This window comes from Buteo buteo, chromosome 21 (assembly GCF_964188355.1).
Source record: "Buteo buteo chromosome 21, bButBut1.hap1.1, whole genome shotgun sequence".
In the NCBI taxonomy this organism is placed as follows: domain Eukaryota; kingdom Metazoa; phylum Chordata; class Aves; order Accipitriformes; family Accipitridae; genus Buteo; species Buteo buteo.
Window position 1 is genome coordinate 15,658,236 of NC_134191.1, and position 27,048 is coordinate 15,685,283.

At 36.4% G+C, this 27,048-nt stretch overlaps 1 protein-coding gene across 7 annotated transcripts; it reads right to left on the reverse strand.

The window, feature by feature from the left end:
* Nucleotides 1–1,556: 1,556 nt before the first annotated feature.
* CCDC66 (coiled-coil domain containing 66) lies at nucleotides 1,557–26,893 on the reverse strand. 7 transcript variants are annotated; one of them, XM_075052578.1, is made up of 19 exons: nucleotides 26,784–26,885; nucleotides 25,426–25,490; nucleotides 23,100–23,176; nucleotides 21,878–22,295; nucleotides 20,879–21,014; nucleotides 20,607–20,710; nucleotides 19,526–19,650; nucleotides 18,561–18,725; nucleotides 17,008–17,139; nucleotides 14,115–14,368; nucleotides 13,655–13,739; nucleotides 12,654–12,815; nucleotides 11,008–11,155; nucleotides 10,437–10,559; nucleotides 8,671–9,149; nucleotides 7,250–7,287; nucleotides 6,691–6,974; nucleotides 6,073–6,200; nucleotides 1,557–2,112 (listed from the first exon to the last, which is right to left on the reverse strand). In XM_075052578.1, the coding sequence occupies exons 3-19, from the start codon at nucleotides 23,103–23,105 to the stop codon at nucleotides 2,029–2,031; spliced, it is 2,871 nt and encodes a 956-aa protein (XP_074908679.1). In that variant the 5' UTR covers nucleotides 23,106–23,176; nucleotides 25,426–25,490; nucleotides 26,784–26,885; the 3' UTR covers nucleotides 1,557–2,028. The 7 variants fall into 7 exon arrangements, with proteins under 7 accessions (XP_074908679.1, XP_074908685.1, XP_074908680.1 ...); XM_075052584.1 differs by having other exon boundaries at nucleotides 23,100–23,122; nucleotides 26,784–26,882; XM_075052579.1 differs by having other exon boundaries at nucleotides 23,100–23,188; nucleotides 26,784–26,881.
* Between the last annotated feature and the right edge of the window lie 155 nt (nucleotides 26,894–27,048).

Below are 27,048 nucleotides of genomic sequence, written 5' to 3' on the forward strand. Positions count from 1 at the left end.
AATATCAAAATTTATGTATTTATTTGACATTTGACACAAATTTTGTACAAATGTTTTTACATAGCTATAAGGCAGTGTAGTTATTTTAATGACTATATACTGGATTTTGGCTAAATACCTCAATTAGAGTAACCAATGGTGCAGTTCCATTACAAAAATAAAATAAACTCTTAATGCACAAGGGACTTGCTAACACATTGCATTGTCTGTGGTTTTTATATTGTTTTCAAAGTACATGAGAAACATACCCAAACTTTATTTCCTGAATAGCAATTATTGTTGTGTCTAATTTTGATACTCCGTGCTTATTACAGTACCAGCGGAGTGATCTTAACTTTTATCTTGCCATTGTAATTACCGTAATGAGAGCACAAACCTAGTTTTAATGACTGTGGTAGTTCAATTTGCATTAGAAAAACCTCAGTCCTCTTCCACTTCAGCATAATGATTACTGATCCTTGCTTTTTTTTTTTTTTTTAACTAGCATTGTTGCAAGTATAGAGTTTTGTGTCTGTTTCTCAATCTTGTCCTTTTTAATTTCACATAAGCTGAGTTATAGACTTCCTTTTCCCCAGTGATTCTCTCTTAATTGGCTCATTTTGTACATCTTCTGACTCAGGATTCTGGAAAACAGCAGCTGATATTAAATAGCTGTGGAATCTCAAAACTACCCTTGTTATGACATTGCTGATTTTGCATATACTAATACTCCTGACTCACCCGTTTACTGCTCTTGTCTTCATGTTGTCCAAAGTCATCAGTTTGGAGTATTTTTTCCTGTTTGTAATTTGATTTTAGTGCTTTTATGTAGGATGTGCGGTTTAGTACCAGATGACAGAGTTTGAAACTATATCACGCTAAACTCACAAAAGTAGTTGGGACAAGTATCATCATTGGTTAAAAAAGGACAGCTTTTAAAAAACAAACCAACCCCATAGTCTTTTCCCTAAAGTTGAATGCCTTTCTATTAACAGGTCTTTCATTTATTTGTTTAAATTAAGAACAAACCAGTACTAGACTCATGTAGCAGTTGTTACCCCCCCCCCCAAACATGGCAAATAAAAAAAAAAAAAAAGATTATTTAATTCCTCAAAAACCCCCAACTCCTTTGTATCAATAAACCTTAATGGATTTTGTGAAGAACTGTTTTGCCACCTCTGACATCAAGTGCAGATTCTGACCTACTGCCTGACTTGGCAGACAAAGGAGAGGACTATTCGCTACTGCTGTAAGATACCTTCAGGTTACGTCTAAGAACAGTCCCTGCTGGCAGGAGTCTCAGTTTGGATGTTCTGTTGACATTTATCACATCGTATCACAGAACAACTAACATGAATTCAGGTTATGCATCTTCTGCAGAGGTCTAGAGAGACAGTTTTACTCCGGATTATCCTATCTTTCGAAGACTAAAAGCAAATGAATCTGAAGTAAACATTTAATACTGATCTGTTCAGGACCCTGTTTATAAGAAAACTTCCTTAAACTGAGTTCTACTGCCTTGGGCCCAGCACACTGTACTATTAAGTGGTGCTATCCTGGTTTAATTGAGAGGGGGGGAAAAGTTTATAGTCAGCACTTTGTGGTATTAGAACCTGGGATTACTTGAGTTAATACGCAGTGTCTAAGCCTAAAAGCTATCATCTGAATAGTTAAGTACAAGCAGTTTCATATAGTTACAAATACCAACAAAGTCTACCCAAGCCACTTGGAATACATCTTCATCTTTTTATTTATCAAAATACATACACTGAGTTCTACAAAAAAACCCATGTAACATTTTTATACTGTGTTTTGGTGGCTTATATTAAATGGACCTACGTCTTCAGGTAGCATGAAGACCATTCTAAACAGACACACTATCATTAGTTTAATGTATCTTCAATATAAAAAGCAACATGACCCTGTACTCTGTCAAAAGTTCACATAATTTAAGTCTTCCATTAAAAAGATAGAGATGGTTCATAATTAATTACAGTAGCAAAGTGCCGTGCATTTACATTTTAAGAATTCAGAATGTTCATGTGTACCTCAAAATGGCAAAATAAAGTTCTCTTCTTGTGCTATAGTGGGAATCAGAGCAGTCTCCAACTCCTTCTGCTTCTGCAGGAGGCCCTGAAATAAATGGAATATAAATGTCAATGTTCTGTCTTCCTCATGCAGCCTGAACTAATAAAGTGTCACTGTTTCATATTTTAAAACAATTCACTTGTTAAGGCTCAATGGTTTTTAACTATATGACTGACTGAAAAAAAAAAGCAGTACAATGTAATACATTCAGTAGAGAGGGAACTCAAGATTTCCTGTTGTCTGTAAAAGACTTGCAGTGTGACTGAAGTGGAAGCCAGTCCACTTTCCAAGGATGACTATGCAGAGGAAAAAGGACTTTTCCATTGTATTAAATTTAACTTGTTCACTCCTCTGTACATTGTCACTACATTTGTAGTATTCTAGCGTACTCTTGTATGAAGCTGAACCCAAAACCTTGATGGGTTAGGCAACATAAATTATACTCTTTACGATAAAAGGACAGCATTATCATTTGAACTAGAACAGTGTCAGTCCTTTTAGGATAGGCATATTTACTCTCAAAAGGTAAAAAGCTCCTGCTTTGTTAATGGCTCCTGTGAGTACTAGATAATGGAGAAAGCCTGCGATAAAAAAAAAAAAAAACTCGAAGTGTATTCTTGTCCATGTGATAAGTAATACATGATATACCTATGTCAGGTACATCCATAAATTTAAAATAAGTCTTTTTGCTGTAATTAATAGGCTTGTATATATCAATACATTTGGCCCTTTTGTCTCCATCCATTTTAGACCCGTCAGAAGTAATTTAGTACTAAGGAGATATGCTTAAAAAAAAAAAAAAAAAAAAAAAAGGAACTACTACAATGGTATTTTTCCTCAGCGTTACAAGGCCTGTCTCAAAGATAAGGGTTATAGGCTGCTGGCACAGCTCAGCATAGACCTAATGCAAGCCAGCAGGTACTATAACAATTTAGACAGGGCATTCCTGGTGGCATGGAAGGGAAGAGAAGTCCTGCAGAACTGGCTTTGGTTAGTTAACAAAGAAAAGAAGCCTGTTAAGACTTCACTTTGCATCCTTCCAAAAGCAGCAACTGCCTATTTTCAATCACTTGATGAATTGCTTTCTCACTGATCAACAGTATCTGCTATTTCTATTAATGGGTCATTGGACTTGTTCAGTCCCTTTGTCAGTAATTACTTTTATTAAGTGTTTTTTTGCATCTCACTGTGTTACAAAACATACTAATGCAATAAATTGCCCTAAGCCAACCCAGAGCCAAGGTAAGAAACAAGTAACACTGAAAACTGGAACAAAGTCTATCACATAGTTTGCAAAGGTAATAAAAAGGGCCTAAAGAAAAGTAATGTGAAATATCTACACAGGGACAAGTAGTGAGGTTGGTTTTTTTTTTTCTTTGCCTGTCCTTGGACAGCCTGCTGGTGGCTGGCAAGATCACTTAGCCATTATAGGCTACAGCATGTTGGCACGTGCTTTTATTGCCTTAGTAAAAGTAAGATGCTCTGGTATGTACTGACTATAGCTGGAGTTTTTATCCTTTTTCTTAAACTTTGGCCCTTCTTTTTCACAAATGCTTAATTCACTTTGCTGGATGAATTAACTTGGGCGTATTCCACTAACTCTTGATTTCAGTGAGGAAAACAGATGTCTGTTGATAGTTCCTATTGCTGCTGTCGCCTGAAATATAGGAAGAGACTTGCTGGCTTATAACAAATGCAATGACAGAATCACCCTCCCTTTGGCAGCGGAAGGCCCTTATCTGCCCTCTGTTTTCACTGGTGCCTTCCATGGGTCAGCCAGTTCAGCCGGACTGTTACTGAAACAGCCCGATTGTATATCTATCACTCTAGTTGGGTGTGTATTTATTTCAAAGGCTAAAGACTGGTTAAAAATGCCGTGAATTACCCCAGGCAAAAGGCGGCTAAAGAATGGCCAAATATGTTGTGAATATATATTCTAAAACTATCAATCCAATATATATATATATGCATGTATATATAAATTTTAAAAACAAGACTAGATTATCTTCTGAAATAGAAATGTAAACTCTGCTCTTTGTCTAAATTATATTTCATACAAAATACTTCATTACTCTTCCTTTCTTAGTGAAATAACTGATGCAAAACAGGTGTCATCTGTAGGAGTATAGAATACTTAGGTATGCAAGATATACCCAAGTTCAACAGTTAATGCCCTAAATGCATTCTGCAGCTAGTAGGATATTTAAAAAAGAAGTCTACATGTTTTAAGTTAACTCTCTTCCAGAACCAAGGTTCATAGAAAGACTAACCTTAGCAATAGTTTTTAGCCACTGTTAAGACCTGAATATATACTATGCATCAAAAATGTCCCTAAGCTCCTGTCTCTTAAGTTTGCCAATAGGGGTATTATCACCTTAAACCTCTTTAAATGCCCATGGCTTTTGTTTACCTCAGCAAGCACAAGGATCAAATTATGCTTTGAGGCTGGCTTCACTCTTAACCAAAATACCACTGACAAATGAAGCCTGAATACAAAAGATACTTAACAGCTGTAGATATTTAACAAAAATGTCAACGAGCATCGGGGAAGACCAGATCCAGTAAAACCTATCTGGAAGCCATTAGAAAATGGCAACCTTTTGGTGTTCTTGGGTCACAGCTTTTCTTAGTAACTTGGGGAGAGCCATGACCCTTCCTTTGCACAAGGAATTTACCTACTACTGAAGCATGATGTATGCATGGCAGAGCTTCTGTCTTTCTAAAGCCCAGCAGTAATTAATAGCATTAACTACTGGTAGTTTTGTTGTACTTAAGTCTGTCAGATTTTCTTACCTTTATTTTCATAATTTATGAAATTTTTCTCCCTTAAGGCAAAGTAAAATAAATAGTGCTGCTAGCAAAAAAGTACTTTTAGTATGGAGCCATTCAAAAACAAGGGAAGATACTAATACATATTTATCTTTAGTGTTCTTCAAGAACAAAATGCAAATCTAAAAGTAAATGTGGGGATTTTTTTGTCTTGCAGTCCACTGTCAGGCCATTTAGAAGCATAAAAGGAAACTGTTCATGTGATTGTCCAGACCTGCGGTTTGAATCTGCTATGGGCCACACCTTGTTGCCAACAGGTGGAGTATCCAATTCACTCATGTTTTAATAATAACTAGATGCCTGACTATTTTTCCTGGTATTCTGACTCCAATCAGGAAAATATGTTACTTCAGTTACCAGCTATAATCTTTTGTGCTTCGTTAATTTACTACAACGTGGATCCTTAAAGACAGTCTCACCATACTCAAAATCCTTCTGGCAATCCTATACATCTAATCATTACCAGCAACTTACTGCAAATAGAACAATGTATACAAACATACACAGGCTTTTGTCTCAGGAGCTCTATTAAACTAAATTTCATATACATTCACTCACTAAATCTGGCTGATTGACAAATCCTGATTTTTACATGTTAACGAACAGCTATCTTGGAAGGATTTTGTAAGTGTTCACTCTTCAAATTTGCAAATTACAGTATTTTTTCAGGACTGACACACGAGTACCACCCCAGTAACTCTTCTGCACCAACCACACTGCTCTGTCATGCATGACTGGCTCACCCATAAAATGCAGAAGTGAAATTTCATTAACAAGGGTTCTAGTGTTTTGTTAAAATACTATTCTTTTCCTCCTTGAAATTGAAACAGTCTTACTATAGGCAACCCTAACTAACGAAACCTGGAGACTAAATCAAGCCACTCCCCTTGGTTTCAAGTTTTCTCAGGTACTCTGCTGTTTCATAGCTAATCTAAGGACTAAGGAGGTCCATAGTCTCTCTCCAAGGACAGTCCAAAGGTGGAAGTAATGCATGAAAAACAAAATTAGTAAGAGGGAACAAAAGTAGAGGACAGGGCCAAAACTTAATCACATATGATGGAAAAATGATTTAAAGACTAATGCTTATAACTATGTAATAATAGTCCGCAATGTTCATTTTGACTTCAGTGTATATATACACGCACATACATGTTTAGCCAGTAACTTTTGGCTTACCTGGCGTAATTCTGACAATCCTTTGAGAATTGCTTGTTGTCTCTCTCTGATTTTAACTACATCAGGATTTAGAAGAGGATCTCTAACATGATCAGAGCTACAAATCTGTCGTGGTGTTTGGTAAGAATCTAAAAGTAAATGTATATCAAATCAGTTAACAATACTCTTTATCAATTTTGCTTTAATTTTGAAGCAGTAGATTTTCACAGCTTGTGAAAATCAGGTTTTGGTTGCTATCAGATTATGATCACTATTTTAAAGTCAAACAACACTTAAGATTCCTAAATCCAAATCTATATACAAAATGCCAGAGAAGTGCAATCATACTTCATTAAAGGTAAATAGAGAAAAAAGGCAGATAAAAGAATATGAAATGTTGTTGCCTTTTTTTTTTTAATTTTTCTGTGGTTTTTTTTGGTTTTGTTGGTTTGGTTTTTTTTTTTTATACAGAGTATCATTTGGTTGCATAGGCTTTCTGTACAGTGCTGTGACACACATGGCATGGGTTGCTGCAAAATTCAGTAAAAACAAATGCCAAATTGTATAAATTGTAGCACTTTGAACTAAATAACTGTAACATCTCTCCTACATGAATAAGTTCACAATACATTTCAGTACCATTGAACTGTCGATACTGGGGGTCATGTGTTGAAGGTCTAGTTACTGGCGCATCTGGATCAAGATAATATACTTCATTTGTTCGAACATATGGAATAAATTGTGAAGAGGGAGGTCTTCCAGCTTCTGTAACAGGAGGAGGTGAGCTCCTCTGCTGTGTACCTGTCTTGGTATTTTTCTCTCTTCTATTGTTGTTATGCACCAGAAGATTAGAAGCATGTATCTGGTTTTGTTGTACTTGGTGTAATCTGTTCTTAACTGCTGGAACAGGTGGTGATTCAGATCTGTATGAAACAATTTCAGTTAAAAAACTCCATACAATACTTAAATAATGTGATTAATTTTCTCAAATAGTAGAGACAAAGAATCCTCACAGGACTAGACTTTTGCTCATTTACTCTGCTTTTATACCTGCAGTTTGTCTGGTCTTGTGTATTTTTAATAGTAGACAATTAGATGCATCTAAATTATTTTTTAAAAAAATTAAAAATCAGGAGAGAAAAGCATGTGTATTTCACCATAAATGTATACATTTCATTAATGCAGAATATTGACGTACCTTTCTTCATTCATATGATTCTTATGTAATTGTTCTTCCTAGGAGAAAACCAAGAAAGTCAAAAGTAAAATAAAAAGCTCCATGTTTTTTAGTAAAAAGCTTTCCTTTTTCAAGAAAAGTTTGTTCTGAAATTCCAAAAGGACTGATTGACCTGGGTTCAGGAGAAAGGTATTTATCAGAGACTTGCAATAAAGAGACTTGTAGTGTCTATGAACTAAATTAAACAAATTACCAGAGGATTTACTCCAATTTTCCATGTCTTTGGCAGCTATAAGCACTATCAAAATGCTATATATATTTTCCAATGACCTTGGAAAACTTCATTTATAAACCTGAAAAGTTCAGCCCAAGATAATGATTATTAAAGGAAAGGTCATGTTTCTAGATACAGTCAGTAGAAGTTTTCTATTTAAATGAAAAATATTAATGTATCCCATACTTCTTATGGTATCAAACAATGCTTACTTATCTTAAAAATCTGCTTAAAATTCATTGCCCCAATTCTCAGGTACAAAATTCTTGAACATTTACCTTTCAGTAATGTGAGCACAAAACTTATGATTTACCATTAATGTCAAATAAAGCAACCACACTGTAATAAATGAATAAATCTTTAAAGATACCTATGTGAACAGTTATGTATTTTCACATACTTTTTTTTTTTAATACCCACAGCTTCTAAAATATGTGTATGTAGCCACAGTAAACAAATGGCTAAACAGAATCGAAGGGGCCACCTTTTCTATGTCAGATTTTTTCTATCGGAAGGTGTGAGAAAGTGAGGTGTTTATGTGTACATATGCAGATACATACATACAGAGAGCGAGCAAGCAAGAGAGAGGGGGGGAGAGAGAGAGAAGGCATGAATATATTTTATAATATTTCTTTAAATGAAAATTCTTTTATTTCCCAGCCACAAGCTATACTGATACATGCTTACTGCAAATGGAGAAGAAATTACTCCACTGAGGAGGATGCATTTCTATGACAACTGAGTACATTCTCAGTATCCATATTCTTTGCAGAAATAAAAATTGTTTTCTTGAACAGGTACTCCTATACCTCAACCATCACCAAAACACAATGACTGGACAAAAAAAGGCAAGTCAATGATGTCCTTCTATCCTGCACAATGCTTTCAATCAAGCTCCCTGTTTACATAATGAATCAATGATAATGAATAAAGAGAATCAACACTTTGGAAGACTGAAATAACAGTAAAAGCTAAGTCACAAAATCTGACTATATTCTTCTGATCATGATGAACAAAACAATGTTGTAATACCATTCCTTACACAAAGGATAGTAATAGGAAAATTTTCAGTGCTTGAGTTACATAACTGAATTCCCATCCAGGCAAAACAGTGTGGAACAAGAGTCTTAAAAATACACATCATTGTTGTTAAAGACCAAATAGTTACCTTTCTGACTCTATGTCTCTTATTCTTCATATTTATTTCTTCCTGAGGTGAAGGAGACTTGTCTGAATAACCACCCTTTTTTGGGCAGAGATTCCCAGGTGTATTTCTTTCTACCAACTGAAGCAGCTCCATTTGTCGTCTTACTTTGTTTTCTTCCCTTTGTTTTTGTAGCTGTTTCGGGTATCTTTCTGATGCTGGAATGTATCTTTTCCCAGGCTTGTTTATGTTCCAGTCAGGTCTTTTGCTGTATTTTTCTGAAAGTTTAATTTGTCTTTCTTTTCTTGCATATTGTTCATACAGATCACTGTAAATGCCACCAGTCTCTTTTCCTGAAATTTTATTTTTATCTATATAGTGCATTTCCTTCTGGTACTTTTTGCTGTTAGAGGTTTCTCTATATTCTATGGAAATTTCAGGCGATACGCAACACACAGTTCTTTCCTCAGCTGACTCAGTGTATTCTGAAGTATTAAAGTAATCTAAAAAAAAAAAAAAAATATTATAACTCCAAGTCTAAGCTATTCAAATTAATTGTTTGACTTTTGTATGTGTTCAATCTACCATTACTGATTTTATTCAAAAATTGTTTGTTACAGTTTTATAATTTTTTTTTCTTTTTGATGTAGAAGATAGATAGGATCAGTAGAAGCAAAAAAAAGACTGGAGAATGAAATCAAGTCACTGTAAAGCAAAATTTATGTAAAATGGAACATTCTTTTAAAATGTGTAATTCTTCTTCTTCTGTCATAGTACCCAAAGCTAAGAGCAAAACACAGCTTTTGTTTAGTTTTTCAGCATGCTGATGGTTTGGTCATACTCACAGTGCTACTGTGAATAACTTACTTTCCTAATCCTTGTCTTCCAATGGAAATACTTTGTTCAATTTTTAAATTACTAACAATTCAGCTTCTTTCTTTACTAAGGGGCATACACAAAAACATTATTTGTTACAAATTTGTAAAGTCTCCAAATTCACAGTAAAATTTCTACCAGCACTGTCAAAACCAAAAATATTAATTGTTGCTTAAGCAAACAGAAATAAAATAAAGCTTCCACTTGACAAGTGAAAAGCTAATAAATTTCTAAATACAAGGCATAAAGTGACTGTAAGTTTCCACTGAATCTGCTCATTCACACCTCATCTACAACTTTAATAAATGCAGACTAAGTTTGAACTGGGTTTTTTAATGGTGTGATGCAAAAATCAAGATAAAGATTGGAAAGTATTCTGTCTAGATGGGCCTGCAATTCTGTCTGGCTACTTAGCAAGAACTGTAGAAAGCTTTTCTAAACATTTGAATGTAAGCTCTCATTTTCTAGTAAGTCTAGTTTTCTAATTCTGTGATTATTGACAATGTTTCTGCCAATATTTTCAAGGATTCATTCAGAACCCAGCCCTGCTCAATACCAAACCACGTTATGTAAACCTGTGAACATTCACACGGAAGACTACTACAAATATATTTAAATGCCTTAATAAATGGAGTCCTACATGGCTTGTGACCATGACTCTAAGACAACACTATATTTCAGACTGCGTGATTTGAATCTCTAACTGGTAAGTAACAACTATATAGACATACCATTTATTTAGAAGAATATTAGTAATGTATTGCAATATACTAACCTGCCTGTGTCTGTCCAAGTATTTTTTTTTAGTTTTATTCCACTGTGAATGACAGTGATTTGGCTCAGTTTCACAAATACACTGTTCTACTGTCGTTCTTGAGGTACATCACAGTAACTAAATTTAAAGGGCTGCATACCTGTCTGTACAGCAGTGTCTTTCCGAGGAGAAGTCTGCTCATCAATGTGACTCTTAATGTCATCAGAAAAATTATGACTTTGATGTGAAATGCCAGTATTAGAATTTTCAAATTCTGTATCACCTAAAAAGAAGTAAGTGAAATTGTTCAACTTAGTAAATGTTCCATTTATTTAAATGTTCCATTTAAACCATGCTATCTATGGTGGTTTAGAACTCAAGACTAAGAACTATTGTTCAGATCCTAATACTCTCCCTTTTTCACTGGAAATCTAATCAACAGTACATAGGTCTGAATATTCCCTATGCATTCCTGATAATATCTTTATATTTCTTCCTTTATGTAATATAGTATTTGAAGCTTACTAAAATACAATATTCTCCATATTAGTTAACACCGCTATTTGTTTGACAGGTAAATAAGCCAAAATGAAATTTGGTTCGTGAAGCAAAGGAACAATTTCTGACCCAAAAGCAGACAGGGGAATAAAAACCAAAACAAAACCCACGAACAGGTTGCATGCAAACACCAAAGTAATAGGCAAACTGAGTATGACAAGACTTGTACTTGCCACCACCAAGATTCTTCTGAAGTTTTGAAATGTCATGTCCCTTCTGAGCCAAGTCTCGAATGCGCTGTTCTTGTTTTAATCTCTGTGCTAATTCTTGAGCTTTCTGCATTGTCTGATAGAGCTCATTTGTTTTAAGAGTCACAAGTTCCTTAAAAAAAAAAAAAGTAAATATACGTGATGATTTATTTTGAGAATAAAATTAATAGGATTATTTTATCCCCATCTAATCCTCAGGGCTTACATATATTCTTATTTTGGGTAAAGCTTTTTTTTTTAAAAAACAAAACCAAAACTAGTTGAGTAAAAAATTATATGTTACCTATTGCATCATGATTATAAAGATAAATTCAGAACCTCTGCTGTGCTAATGAACGATGTTCAATCCTAGCATTAAAAAGCAAGCATCTAGATCCTCAAAGTTATTTGGATATTTATCTCCTTTCTAATAAATTCATAAATTGCTAAATGCCACCTGATTTCAGCCATCTATGAATTCCTGTATCATGTGGTTTAATGAAATAAAAGAAGCCTAAATAAAAGTAATTAAAAACCCCCACCTTCCTCCTACCTCTACAGAAAGGAGACAGTAGAAGCCTCCCTAACAAAGGCAGAGCATCCCTAAAAATGAGAGTTACAGTTTCCAGACTCAGCAGGTTCAAGGCACACGAAGAGACTGGGCCAAGGAAAACCTCCTTCCCAAACTGCTATTACCATCTCATCCCCACTTCCTATGGCATTTGCAGGTAGAAAGAACAACTGATATCATAACATGTTTTGAAGGAGCTGAGCAATCACAAAGATGACTTGCCCAATTTATTACCAGCTTGTTCTAGCATCTACAGGCAGATGCTATACATTTCCATCCAGAAAACGCAGAGAAATCAGGGATCCATATTTCTGCAGGTTTTAGAGAAGGGTGTGTTTTTGGAATCAGTTTATCTTATAACATCATGAAATTCTGCTACTGTTCCAAATATGAAGCAAACAGTAATAGCTACTACTGTGCCAAAAGGAAGAATAAAACATCAGACAAGGCTTTTAACCTTCTACAGAGGTAAGAATGTATACAAATGCAAAATTTGTCTTACCGAAGGTCAAAATGTACTTTTGCTTTAACTTTTATAAGAAAGGAGTATGTAAAGCTCAGCAATAGTTACAGAGAAAAAGCTCTAGAACATGAATGACTTTTAAAATGCTTTTTCTAGACTATATTCTGAAAAGTCTTTAATCCAGAGTGAAAGCACATCCAGTCAGATAAACTTCATAGTACTGAAGCACCTTAAAAGCATCAAGTTACAACAATAATTGGATCACAGACTTTGAGGTGGTTCTTTTATTTAAAATTTGCATCTAAAAATGCATGTTTCTGCATTACTTATAACTACAATTCATTTTTTGCCAGTTCTTATAATTGCTCTTCCTGAAAAGTCCTTTGTCAAAAAAAAGAAACCTGCCTTAAACTTGTATGGTGTTGTAAGTTTATTAATTCAAGAAACAGATTTTGGTTTCAAATGTCTAAATTTCAGATAGTGTTCATTTTCAAAATGATGAGGTGACACAATTTTGAAAGTGAAGAACAAGAACCATCCTCCTCAAAACCCACCATTATTACAACTATCTGCACTAAAGAAAACGCAAAACCCCACCTCCTTTTGTTTTTGTTTCAGCATGTCTTCTTCAAACTGTTTCTGCATTTGTTCTTTTTCTCGTGCTAGGCGCTGTTCTTCCTCTTGTTCTTCCCATTTTCTCTGCTCTTCCTCCAGCTGTTTCTTCTTCCGTTTCTCTTCTACCTGAGCCATTATTGCTTTCTAGTAGTATCAGAAAAAAAGGAAAATTGAAAGATAAAACATTAAGGTATTGTAAGCTATTTATGCATGTATTTCCATATACATGTAGAATAATAACATTTGGATGAATAAAAAAAAAAAAATCAAGACAATTTATTGCAAACACTTCTGTTTCTTTTAATTTCTCACAAGAGAGGTAGCTGCCTTCCTTTTTTTGGGGGGGTGGGCAGAACCACCAGCCCAATAAAGCTGTCTGAAATACTTAGAGACAAACAGAAGTAGCTTTTTATGTTTTCAGAAATGCTTCTATTTTTCTTGTAAAGAAATGGTGGTCTGATTTTTACCTTATGTATTCTAAGCTAGTATTTTGATCTAGCAGAGTTTGACCAGAACAGGCTCATTACATTTATACTAAGACTTCTTTACACTGTGCTAGAGACATCATCATGCAGGTATGTATTCAGTTAAGAGTGCCACAGAAGTTATGCAAATGACAATAAAGTGGATAAAAATTTAAAGATTCATGGCAGGTTATCTGTAAATATCAGTCCTCCTGATGACAGGGGAGACTGAAGAAAAACGCACACAAACCTACAAGAGCTCTAAAGACTGTACTGTATGTTTTTTGAGGCAAGAATTCAGTTACAGAAATGCATCTCTGTACAAATATTAAAAGAAAACTGTAGAGTCCAGCTGAATGAAATACCGTTAAACAACTGTAAACATCTAATCTGAAGCATAGGATTCAAGTGCCTCAATGGATTCTGATATTAAATCTCATGCTTTATTCATGAGAGAACACGACCTTTCATCCTTTCTTCTCATTAAAATAGCATTAAGGCTTTAAAACAAAAGTCTACCTGATGTTCTAACTGTTTCTGCCGCCGCCTGTCTCTCTCTTCAATCTGTGCAGGGTCCAGGAGAGCCGTCATTGAACGGAGGAAACTATGAACAAAGAAACATGTAAATGTTTTTAATCATTAAAAAGTAATCTTAAATCCCTTCTAAATTAGGATCAGTTAGATTTCAAGTAATATTTTCATATTGAGGTTATCCCATTGAATTAATTTACAATTATGAAATTCATTTTATTAAGGAACAAAGTAAGGTTATTTGCAGTAAATTTTATTAATGAACAATGGAAGCACTTGTGTCTTTCAAAGTGAAACAACAGGTATTTCTGAAAAAAGCAAAAGCCAAATAAATAAGATCCAAAGATCAGATTTAAAGAATCTTATTCAAATTTATTTTTTTAATTTTTGAGGTGGTATCAGAAATATACTGGCTGGGAAGATGATTACCCTTACAAAGTCCACTCACCTGACTTTCTGACTGTGTTCTGAAGCACTGTTTTTAGCAGCTTTTTCTGCATTTCCCACCTTTAAGGGCATGAGGTTGCCTAAAGCTGCAGGTGAAAAAGGGTGAATAAAAGCAGTCAGCTCCTTAGGGTCAGGTGACAGGCAAAGACTTTCAGGCTGCTTTTTGTACATTCCATTTAAGGGGTGTTGTGCATTAGCGTTAAGGTGGTTCTTTAAAGAATCAAAATGCATTGCCCATCTGTCATGCTCTTCAACCTAAATAAATATGAAGCAACAACAAAAAAAAAAACGGAAACGCGCTTAATTACACTGTTCTATAAAGTACGGTTAACAAAACAGACAATACACATTTTGTACAACAGTAACATCTGAAAAGCTCTGTTATGGAGCTACAATAGAGACAGTAGTTAATTCCCTAAATAGGAAAACAGAAGTGTTTCCTTCGCTTAAAAAGCAAGTCAGATGAGAAATTATCCTGCTGATCCATATACTTGGTCAGCAAAAACATATTGCTACTATGTTTTCAGAAAAAAAACCCCAAAATTAGAAAGTGAAAAAAACCCTTTGAATAATAAAAGACTAAGTTAACATGGAATCAGGCTTTTTGGTACTGTTTTTTCAACTTAAATTATTATTCCATTCCATAATTTTTCTAACAGTACTGGGAACTGCTTGATGGAGAGGTCAGTACCATGTCCACTCTGCCATGCTCTCCTCCCATCATGTACATATTCCCACTAGTAACATGAACAAGTGGTACCTTCTACAGTGTCCTACATTTACCCCCTCCATTTTAAGTCTGGACAGTAGCAGAATTAATGTGCTTTGGGCAGAGATATTAAACTCTAACTTTCTATTTTCAGTTCGACAGGCCTATTATAAGCCTTCTTTCAAAATCTCTTCCACCCACAGCAGCCACCACTGCTATCCTAGCAAAGTACCTAGCACTTTTGTTGAGGTGACATACTGGGTTTAAGTGTGTCTTCTGTACCACCCAGGCCTATCTTTTTGGCTCAGTGTTGGCAATTGGGACATTCCAATATATCACTAATAAAAGATTTTTACCTAAGGGCCCTTTGTTTTTGCTATAGGTACTGAGAAGGTTTTATCTTCTGACTAAAAGAACTGTTTCCCTGGAGGGACTGAAGAATGGCTGCCTCAAAACTTGCATTATGCAGGAAAAAAATTAACATAATCTGATCTAATAAACTTCCCAGGAGTACTTTCCTTAAACAACAATTCCCTTGTGTCAGAAAAGTTTCACACCTATTTTAAAAGAAGCAAGAAAATCATAGTCCAAATAATAAGAATCCAAATTATTCTTCCTCCTGTTCCCTGAGTTTTGTTCCCTTTGAACACTGTGATGTAGAAGCAGATCAGAGTAGTTGGAAAATCTACTTTATTCTTATGCAAGTCTGTGGTGCAATATGCAGAAGGGTTGAGAGTATAACACAAGACCTGAAAAAAAACATGTTGAAGAAAATGAGATTAAGTGCACGTTAATTTCCTTTCAAAAAGAGGCTGGAAGTGAGATTATTGTTAGGTTACTCACTGGTGACTGCAACCATCTTCCCACACCACACCTATCAAATTAAAAAACAAGGCAGCTAATGAAGAAACCTTCACAGCTGTGTCCCCTTCATAGGTACAAAGGTCAATTTATAAAGGAAATTTGATCACTTCAACAACTTAGGAAATGAAGACTTGTGTTGTGTGTAGGTATGTAACTAACCTTGGTAACAAGGGGGTTTTTTTGGAGGGTGGGTAGGAAAGCTCTCTTCTAGTATTATGAACTGTGGAATTAAAATGAAGAATTTGTGAATAGGAATTGTGTAATTGCTGTAAATGCTTCAGTTGAGAGTAAAAACTGTAGCCTTTTAATCCAGAAGGCCACAGGCTATGAATACTCATATTAATCAAGTTTTAGTAACTGAGATTCTTATTCACTAGTAATACAGAACATCTCATGATGTGAATACATCTCATGCATGGTGAAAGATATAATCCCAAGGTTAAAGCTGTGTACAGTAATTTGGAAATCACGATCCTAGCAATAGTACAATCTCACTTCAAAAGACAAAGAGTCTTTGGAAGAGCGTATCAGTATTGGGCTGTATAAGAATGCAGAGTATTTCACTGACCTTAAAACTACTACTAGTAGAAATAGTAACATGTAAAGGAAAGAAGTCAGCTTCTGTATGAAGAAGATATATTGACCAAATTGGCCAACAGTGACAGTATTAAAAGCCTCTTCAGGTATTCCACCTGCAAAGCAACTATACTGGCCACAGTTTCCTTCTAGATCCAGCGTAAGAGACCTACATTCAACAGCCTAGAAAAACCAAAGGGTAAAAAAGGTAAGGCTATTTTCTTCACTACTTTTTGGGTAAATGTTTAAAGAAGTTTCATACGCATGAACACATATTAAAATAGTATTTCTAGAAGCAGGATTTGAACGCCACTGTGACATACTGTAGTTGTCCATAACTTTCCTTGTCTTTTCTCACTCCTTCTGTAGTCTACAGAAAATTTCTTTTTACAAAGTGTCTAGCCATTGTCTCTACACCACCTTCCAAACCCTAGTGCTTTTGCACAGTGGTGGGAAAGAAAAAAAATATAGTAATATCACTGTCTTCATCTCTGCAGCAAGCACTCTAACAAATCACACCAGACACACAGGAGTTGTTCTCTGCCACCACAATACTGGAACAGCTACTGGCTGAATGTTCAATTAGACTGTCCTGTGGACATATGGTGAAAACCTGGACATGCTGCAGGCAATTACATCTTTGTCACTACTTCATTAAGCCTACGATTTCATCTTTTATTTCTTAGAACAAAAACACAGAGGAAAACTTCTCTCATTCCAAAAAGTCTCTTTAAACCACAGATACCTTTGATAAATTAAGTTTTTCTTCTATTTTTCGTAGCTTAGCTTCTTCCTTCTGTTTGTCCAACTCTTCAAGCCACTTCTTCTGTTGCTCATGCTTCAAAGCACTAAAAGGTCGTTCCTGTGGCACAGCTTCCTGAAATAAGATAAGTGCTAGTCTCTTCCTTGTACAAAAAATTCAGTACCTTGTCTAGCCACATAATACAGACTTGGCAGAAAACTTTGTCTTCAGTTGATAGACATAACTCGGCTGTTCTCTTGCACAAAAAAATGAATGTTAAGTTTGTAACTGCAGCAAGTATCTGACTACTCCATAAAAGTGCTTCAGTTGGAAAGATGCTAAATAAGCCACTCTTTGAATATTTTTCTAACTGGAACTATCAGCCTCTCACTCCAAAGAACCTTACTTATATGTATCATGAATAAAAATCCCTTCCTTCTTCCTATGGTTCACTGCTCAGTCTGTGTTCCAGGTAGATTCAGCACCATGATCTAATTAGTAGTGATCCATCTCAAGTAAATTCTAGATACCATCTTTATTCTTCTGTTTCTGCTTCTTAATGGGTATCTGTATTATTTAAAGAACTCCAGTGGCACTGGGAACTTTCAATGCTGACAAGTGCCACACTTCAATCAGTGCCTACTAGCAATAACTCAAAAACTACTCCTTCAATCTTTTACTGTTAATGTATTTTTTTAAAGTCTTACACTTCTAATAGGTTCCCACTTCTCTATTTCTTTAACACTGTCCTGGTTTCATCTGGGATAGCTAATTTTTTTTTCTAGTAGCTGGTATAGTGTTATGTTTTGGATTTAGGATGAGAATAATGTTGATACACACTGATGTTTTCAGTTGTTGCTAAGTAGTGTATATACTATGTCAAAGATTTTTCAGCTTCTCATGCCCAGCCAGCAAGAAGGCTGGAGGGGCACAAGAAATTGGGAGGGGACACAGCCAGGACAGCTGACCCAAAGTGGCCAGAGGGGTATTCCATACCATGTGATGTCATGCCCAGTATATAAACTGGGGGCAGCTGGCCTGGGGGGTGGATAATTACTCAGGAACTAACTGGTCATCAGTCAGTGAGTGGTGAGCAATTGCATTGTGCATCACTTGTTTTGTATATTCCAATTCTTTTATTATTGTCACTTTATTGTTGTTGTTATTATAATTATTATTTTCTTCCTTTCTGTCTACTAAACTGTTCTTATCTCAATCTATGAGTTTTACTTTTTTTCCCTGATTCCCCACTGAGGGGAGGGGAAGTGAGTGAGCAGCTGTGTGGTGCTTAGTTGCTGGCTGGGGTTAAACCATGACAAACGTATACTTAAAAGCTAATTAACACTTCATCTCACACTTCTAGTGCTGTTCTTCACATCAACCTTGAAAATGCTCAGTCTTCAAAGCACCAATATTCTGATAAACATTCATTCAGACAATTCTTTAGATAGAGGAAAAAGGTCTACTGAATTCTTCTGGTTTAAAAGAACTACTGAAGATATACATCTGTTGTCAATAAATAAGTAAAAAAACCTGCATGCATTTCAAAATCTTACCCCCAAAACAACTGCTGAGCAACTAACAGCTGAACCAAAATCAGAAGACTGCCCAGCTGGAGCACTTGAAACATTCAGTGGAACTTTATTAGCCTCTGTGGTTAAAGCAGTTGTACAAACAGAGTGTTCCTCAGTGGTAATAATTGAGTCAGTTGGAAACATTGGCTGCAAATAAAGTGACCACTTTAAGAATTGATTTATTTAGCTCACCTGTTTTGTTTGTATTAAATAGCCTTTAACATATAATTAACAAGGAAGTTATACTTCTAGAAGCTGCTATTCATTAAAACTTCAGCCAAAACTTGTAACTAAGCATCTCATACCCAGTATTTCTTAATTATGTAGATTGAAATAAATTCTTACAGGGCAGAGTAGTAACTTTTCTAGGAATGCTGAATAAGCCACCAAAAAAGCAATTTGCTTTTGCTGTAATAACTGATAGCAGGTACAACCCTACCTTCTGTTTAACAGAAATCAATTTCCCTGGAGAAGTCTCATCTGAGTAGAATATATTTCTGACACAGCATTTTCAGAGTGACGCCTGACTTTTTAAAAGGCAGGTTAAAGTCAACTTGCTATGCTCATTTTTATGTAAGCAATCAAATATATGTCAGAGCTCAAGAACAATGTAAATAATTATATAACCAGGAATTACATTTGAGACTATTTCTCAAAACAGCTAGAAAAGATTTATACCTTTTAGGTAGGAATCAACATGGAAGGACAAGAATGGGTTGTTCATGCTACAAAGATCTTAATTTGTGAAGCTACAAATTGGAGCAATAGGTAAGTGTGAAACAGGGAGATGCAGCAATTCATGCCATGAACGAGCTTAAAGTGACCACTGAGATTGGATTCTCCTGGATTTGTACAGAAAAGAACATCTTGTATGAATTAACAGTTGAACTGTTCTGGAACTGTGCTGTGGAACCTGTGTGCTCTTCTGTGTTTATTGATAGCCTTACCTTATCTGGGTCAGCTGTTTCCACTTTCTCTTTATGGGTTTTATTATTTCCTGGTTTTTCCCAGAAATAACCCACCTCTCCCTCCAAAGTTTCTTTCAGTTTCTTCTTCAGTGCTATCTGTTCATCTTCAAAAAAACAAACTCTAGTAAGAGTTCCTAATACAGACATGTAGCAGTTTAACAACAACAACAAAAAAAGGCAGCAATGTATGTCTACCCTGTAATTTTGATTGTAAAATGGATTACAAGAGTAAGTCACCATTGTCTGACCAATCAGTCTAAACGTGACTTTGCTCTTAAGAGGACAGTGGCTGAATCTCTGCCTGGAGATGTATACAGGTAATTGGGGAATCTTTCTGAGAAGTCTACAAAACACTGAAAGCTTAACAATGTCCCAGGGAAAGAGCGAAAACTAACAAATAACCAAGTATATAAATTATCTCCATTTTGTTATACCAGTCTTGGACTACTGTGATATTATTAAAACCAAGGGAGCTATACGTGGAAGCTACTGACAATGCAGAATCAAACCCTGAACCAGATGGTCTACACCCAAGTTGAAAACAAAACACAACACCCCTGCATGTGAATCATAAAAAGCATCTGTCAGAGAGATTTTACTACTGTGTTAAACATTTTTATTTTTCAACAGAAATTCCCCTTGATTGGTGATGTGGCAGGACTGCAAACCATTTCTCAAGTTCAAATTGCAACTGGATAGATTCAGTCATGCTTGTAGATCAGGGTGACACTTTTCCCATTAAAAACCAAATTAATTTGTTAATGATAATGGCTATCAACTACTGGCAAAATGTGACAAAACTGGTGGCAAGTACCTCTTAAAATATGAAACATAACTGAATATATTTGTTTGTGATAATATTTATTTGGTTAAGAAGCATTTTTGCAAGAATTTATAGATCATCTTTGTGTAAAATTTTGAAATTTAACTAATAAAACTGTACTTTCCAATTTGTAGCAACTGCACTAAGTAAATTTAAAAGAGCATAAGGAACACAAAGTTTCTTTGCATTCTGAGTGTAATAAATTGATCAAAAATATATTCTGTACATGACAAGTACCTAATTCCTTCTTCCATTGGGTCTTTCTAAATTCTAATAAGGCTTTCTCCCCTTCTCTTTCACCCAAGGTACTAAACATGTCAGCAGGTTTCCATGAATCCTTTCTAGAGAAAAGGAGGGGAAAAAAAAATAGTTTTACCTAAAAAGCTAATCTGTTAATTCTGAAGGTAACTTTTCAATTAGTATTTATAAAGACTTACTGTGATTAAGAACTACAGTACGAATCTTACGGGATATACAATTTTTGTAGACAACAACACAGATCTACGTACATAACTTTCTGTCCTGGCTGCGGATATGCTTCTTGTTTCCGGCTTGAATCAGAGTTAGCTTCATCTGGAATGGATGAAACTTCACAAGCTTTTTGGAGCAATGCTACAATGTTTTCCTCTGATGCCTCATTAGTAGCTGTGGTAAAGCATAAATAAATATATATATATAAAAAATAAATATATATATGATCACTAAACTTTATTCAGAGTAAATACTTTGAGAAAAGCAGAAACTTGCAAATTCCCCGCTATTTAACAAAACTGTTTTCAGCCCTGCTTGTATAGTTAAGACATGTAAGTTACAACTTCACAGGGCTAAGAGCTCAGACTTTGGAACTCTACTTAATTGCAGTGTGTCTTATTCTTGGTGGCAGAGCTGACCACCTCCACAGGTCCATAAACAGGAATAAGGATGTAATACAGGAAGATACACAATAGTTCTTACGCTTCTCAGTAGAATAATTGGAGAAGAAAAAAACCAACCAAGAAACTATTCAACAGTAATATTACAGTTAGGCAAAAAGATACATGTACATCTTTGGGTCAGAGGAAAATGCAGTAGTGCTCGAGACACACAGAAAGACCTCATCTCTTCACAAAACCATAAGGGCCTAGCTGAGGTTTGGGTTGTTTGGGTTTTTTTCCAAACTCCTAATAGTAATGGTACAGTGCAGTTCAATGTTTTTTTTTTCCCCCAGTGTAAAATGGTTCCTTTTTGCATGAAATATTGACAGAACTGCTTGCTGTTTTGCTCTTCAAAGTACTGGAAGACTATCAAGCAATCCTTAGTTTTTACTGTTACAATTATCAAATGTTTGGTTCCTAACAGCAACAGGCAATTTTACATACACAATAACAAACAGTATTTCATCTGAGACCATTAAACATAAGAGTAACATCTCTGCAGCCTGCAAATAAACTTAAATTACGAACTCAAAGTTAAGTTTTCACATTTTGCTGTTTCCATGAAACTAACTCATTCAACTGTCGGCATCTTACCCGTTTCCTCTTGCTTTTCTTTATGAGTCTCAGAGATGCTTCTAGTTCCTTCTTTTACAGTCATCAAAATCTTTTGAAGCTGTTCTTGTGTTAAACACACCAAACTTAAATCTTCAGCTGATACAGATGGGTTTTGAGGTTTCTGTTTACTTTTTTTAACAACATTAGGATTCTCTGAATCAGGGTATCTGTCTGTGCTATCTCTTTGGAAAACCAAAGAGTGATCTTTAGTTGTGGCTTCATGTGAGGAGTGTTTAGTAACTTGCAGTTTTTCACCTTTTGTCATTGATAAGCTTGATTCACTCCTTGGTTTTGTTAAGTTTTCCTGCTTGATACAAGCATTTTGTGTTGACCTCGGAACATGCCCAGTATGCTTTATTCTCAATGCCTGTTTAGGTGCTCTGGCTTTATTACCCATCTGTTAAAGCAATAAGATTTCACCATGTATTAAAGAAGGGAATAAAACTGCATGGGTAACAAATGAAAACAAGATTGAAGCAACAAGCAAACTAAGCATCATTCTTCTTCTCTGTTACATCAATAGAAACTAACTCAGTATAAACTCATGAAGTATCTTCATGAGTACTACAAATACCCTGGAACAGAATAGAGCACCTAAATTTGAGTATTTAAAATTGACGGTATGAAAAATAACTTTATGTAGCATAACATTTAGAAGAATTAATAAACATTAATTCTGCTTTTCTTTGGTGTTTCTGAAGCCCAGCTTCAAACAGGGATGTTTTCACCATACAGCCAGTATTACTTCAATCTTGATTTTTCCATTCCTTTTCAATGTCCTTGATTATCTCCTATGTATTGAGATCTTTCTCTGCCTTTTTTCCTTCCTCAACCCACTGCATTCCAGTTTACTTAGACACAACCTATACGACTGAATTGGAACGTAAAACACACTTCACATCCCTATTTTACCAGCATTGCTTTAAGGTCTCTGAAAGTTCTGAAAGCGTTTTGCAAAGGTAGAAGTAGTTATAGAACTTTTAATTCATCCTTTTTAACAGCTATTATGAACCTGAGAAATCATAGAATCACAGAATATCTCAAGTTGGAAGGGACCCATAAGTACATATTTATTTTTCACAAATATAATTGATTACAAGTATTTAGACAGTTCAAATGTGTTCTCAAATTTCTGTGTTAACAAACTGACTAGTTAATTTGTGTGGTCTGGTCTAACCAAAAAAGTCATTTTTGCACTTACCTTCATTGCAGGCTTTGATTTATCTTTTGGGAAACAAACACAAACATATGAAAGAAGTATTTAATAACAACTTCCTCCTGAAAAACAATCTCGAGAAATTAGTAAACTGTTATATTCATCTGATTTTTGTAAGGCAGGGGGAAAGTACATTCCCCACAACATCTGCCCCAATTATATAAATATTTTTTTAATTTCAGTACACACTTCAAGAGTATATTGGAAAAAAGATCAGATATATTCAGTAACTATTTCCAGTTTTATATAGATCTATTAAAATTATTGTGCCAGTCTGATCCTCCCCTGCTATTCATTCTGTTTCTCAGAGAGCCCCGTGATAATGGCTTATTTTAAATTGTCTGTTTACTGTGACTTCTCAGTTTGCTTTCTGTGTCACATCCTTCCAGGACAGTCCCTGCATCCAACCCCATCTTACTACATGATGTTATCTGTCTCCATCGCTGATAGCCTAAAGAAACAATACTTGCATAATCACGCTATCCATTATTGTTCCCCTTACCTATGCCCTGACATACTCTTCAGTGTTTTAACGCAAATCCTACAGGATGCAAAGAGGTGTAGCGGTCTCAAAAATAATATTAAGTACTATGTTTAATATAATACTTTATTAATAAAGAATATTATAATATAGATTAATAGAGGGAATGTGGTACTCAACACAAGATGGCCAATGGAAAATAGCACATATGGCTAGTGGAAAAGGGAGAGAAAACAGTAGGATGGTATTTTAGTGGAACACATCTGTTGGAAACAAGGCTTCTTCAGCTGCACTATGCAATTATTGCTCTGGCAGCGGTTGTTGCACATTTTGCACTAGTACCAACTATACCTTTTTTTTGCGTTACCAATTAAAGATATTGGAGAACACTGACTGTTATTAAAGCCTGCAAAACCACACTAATAATAGTTTCCAACCTAGATGAACATTTTAAAATTTAGGAGCATGCTGAATTGTTGTCCTGCAGAGACAGGCATTAAATCCGGAAACATCTTGATAATGGTTCAGTACTAAAGGTGTTCTGCAGCCTGTTTATCACTAGGTTCTCAAGCATTCGACCCTCACCTGAGTAGGCAAAAGTCACTTTTTCACTTCTGGCAATTCAGAAACTAAATAAAGTGGGATTCTACATGCTATGCAAACACCATCTCTCTGTGCAAAGGATAAAGAAACATAAATAGGGTCTTTGCCATCACAGTGGGGAGACATAGTGTGGCATGCCAAAGTGCTGCTTATGAGTTACTTTGGGCTTTTCCTGTGTAAGAGAGAAACAACTATCTCGAGTAGCAGCTTAAGCTTCTACACAATCCTGCTTTAGCCCCTGTGAGCAGTATTTGACAGTGCAGAAAACTGAAATTCAGAAGTAATACAATTTGATGCATTTTTTGACACAATTCAATTCAAGGAAGTGCTGTTTATATCAGTTGTATAAACATGTTAATTCTTGGAGAAGACTGCTTGTTCAAGGCTACTTCAAAGTCAAAGGTAGTGCTTTATCTTGGAGCACTCTGGAATGTACACTGGCCCTATCCAAGCAATGATGCTTACTATGGTTGTAAAAAGTTAAAGCTGTAGCATTGCTATTTCAGAGGTGTTGCAAGGTATTCCTTACTGACTCAATATACCCCATAACGCCTCATCACACGGTTGTCTAGTAAATGCAGAAAATGAAATATAATTTAGAGGGCATTAAACAGAGAATTTCTGTATCCTGACTGCTATGTGGAAGTTAGGAAAAGTGGACGTGTGCTTGTATAGAAACATTATGTCTGACAAATCACAAAAATAGAATTTATTAATGCTTAATTATGAACATATACTGAAAAAGTCTATTTCAGATGGTAGTAATGAGATCTGGCCTAAATAAACTGCTCATTGAAAATTATAAACATCAACTGCCAAATACTAAAGCTGCTTTAAAGTCAGATGTGTGACTGTAATGATATAATTGTGTAAATTAAGCAGGCCTCTTTTTCCTTGGTAAGTAAGGTGCTATAAATTTACAGAAATTATCAAGTCATTCCAGTCAATATGTAATAGTACTTTTTGTTATGAATGGAGAAACAAGCTGTAAAGAGTCAAGACTATTTGCCAGTTGTTCACCAGTGGGCAGACTATTCAGAAGTTCATTATCAACCTACTGTTCAGTATCAAGCTTGTAACTAAGAGGAGTTCTAAATAACAATGCGTAACTATTCTTCCTAATCTGAAGAATATTTCAATAAAGCTGTGTTTCACGTTGCTTGGATCTTAGGTTTAACTTCAAGAAGCTTTAAAGATTACTTGAGATAAATTATTAAAAAAAAATACCAGTAGCAGCCAAAATTAGCCTAGGCTTTCCACCCAGCACTTCAGTTTCAAGCTTCAGTCCATCGCTGCAAAATAAGAGAGAGAGAGGGAGGGGGGTGAAATCTGAAATATTAAGTAATCTGATGATGGTAAGATTTTTACATTAATAACAAGGACAGTTGTACTTAATTACAATACTGTATTTACTGTTGGTCCAGACGGGCTTTCATAGCCCAAGCTTTCTACATTTGTGAGAAGTTACTTAATATGAAGAAATCAACAGGTCTTGAAGAGGGTGTACTTTTATTATTGATAATGGAAAATTTGGATTTGCATGTTACAAAGTAAATCTTCACGCTGAAGGTGCCGCTCTGTATTGTTATATACAGCAATACGTGTGCCTCAAAAATTTAATAATCTAACAATATAAACTGCACTACAAAAAAATGCTAAACAAGTCTCCCTGAATGCCAGAGCTGATTACAAAGAGGGGCTGTATTCTCAAAACAGTCTTTTAATTGTGCTTCCATGCAAAATAGTCCACATTTTAAAACAGAACTTTGTTACAAGGGTTTTAAAAAAAAAAAGTTGGTAGTGTTTAGGTATACGGGTGTAAGGTACCCAAACGCTTTTCCTTCTTCCATGTGTTAATTTAAGAAAATGTAATATGAAGATTAATGTTCAAAATAACGCTTATCTTCAACCTGTCTTTCATTAAAAAAAAAAATTTTAAAAAATCCAACACATCTAAAGCTCGCAAGCAACTTTCTAATTAACGCGGCAGCAGAGAGGTGCCTGAAGCTGTAACTCTAGACGTTCGAATAGCAAACGGCAGCAAAGCCGAGCCCAGCACCCATTCTTCTCCGCAGAGGCTTTGTGTCAGCAGGAGGCGGCGGGGCCGCGGGAGGGGTTCGAGTTCTGGCGCCCTCCGCCCCCCCCCGCCCCGGCTCGTCCTGCTGGCGCGCTGAGGGGGCTGCCCTGCCCTGAGGGAACGCGACCGGCCGGGTCCGAAAGCGGTCCTCGCACCGCCGAAACGCGGTGTTCCCAGTATCTCCTCCGCCTAAACCCATTTCCAGACCCCTCCCCGAGGCCCTCCCAAGAGAAGGGTCTCCTAGGCCCTCGGCTTTGTCACGCAGATCGCTCCCGTTGCCACTGCCGCGCCCGCGAGGCACTAAGCGCCTTAACGCTGGCGGGCCACGGATTCCCCTCAGAGCGGCAGCACCGGCCCGCTGCGCAGGGAAAGGCCGCGCGGGTTCCCGGGCCGTGAGGGGCCGGGGCCGGGGCCGGGGCCGTCCCTCTCCGGTCAGGGCCGCGTCCCAGCCGGCGGGAGTGGCTCTCGCCGCCAGCCCAGCGAGTCCCGTCCTCCCCTCCCTCCTTACCCCAGATTCATGGCTCTGCCCGGCTGCGAGCGGCGCGGCGGAGGCTGAGGAGACGCAGGGCAGCAGCACGCATCCCCCGCCTCTCCCGCTGTGTACAGCGGTTGCCAGCCCCGTACAAGGAGCCGGGAAGCGATAGGCTTCCCGCGGAGCGGCGGCTTTGCCAATGGACTCCTCGCACACTGCGGGGTCTGCCGCAGCGAGGCATTGTGGGGGATGGAGTCCCACGCCCGGGAGATTTCGCACAAGTCCCGCCGCTGCTGCCGAC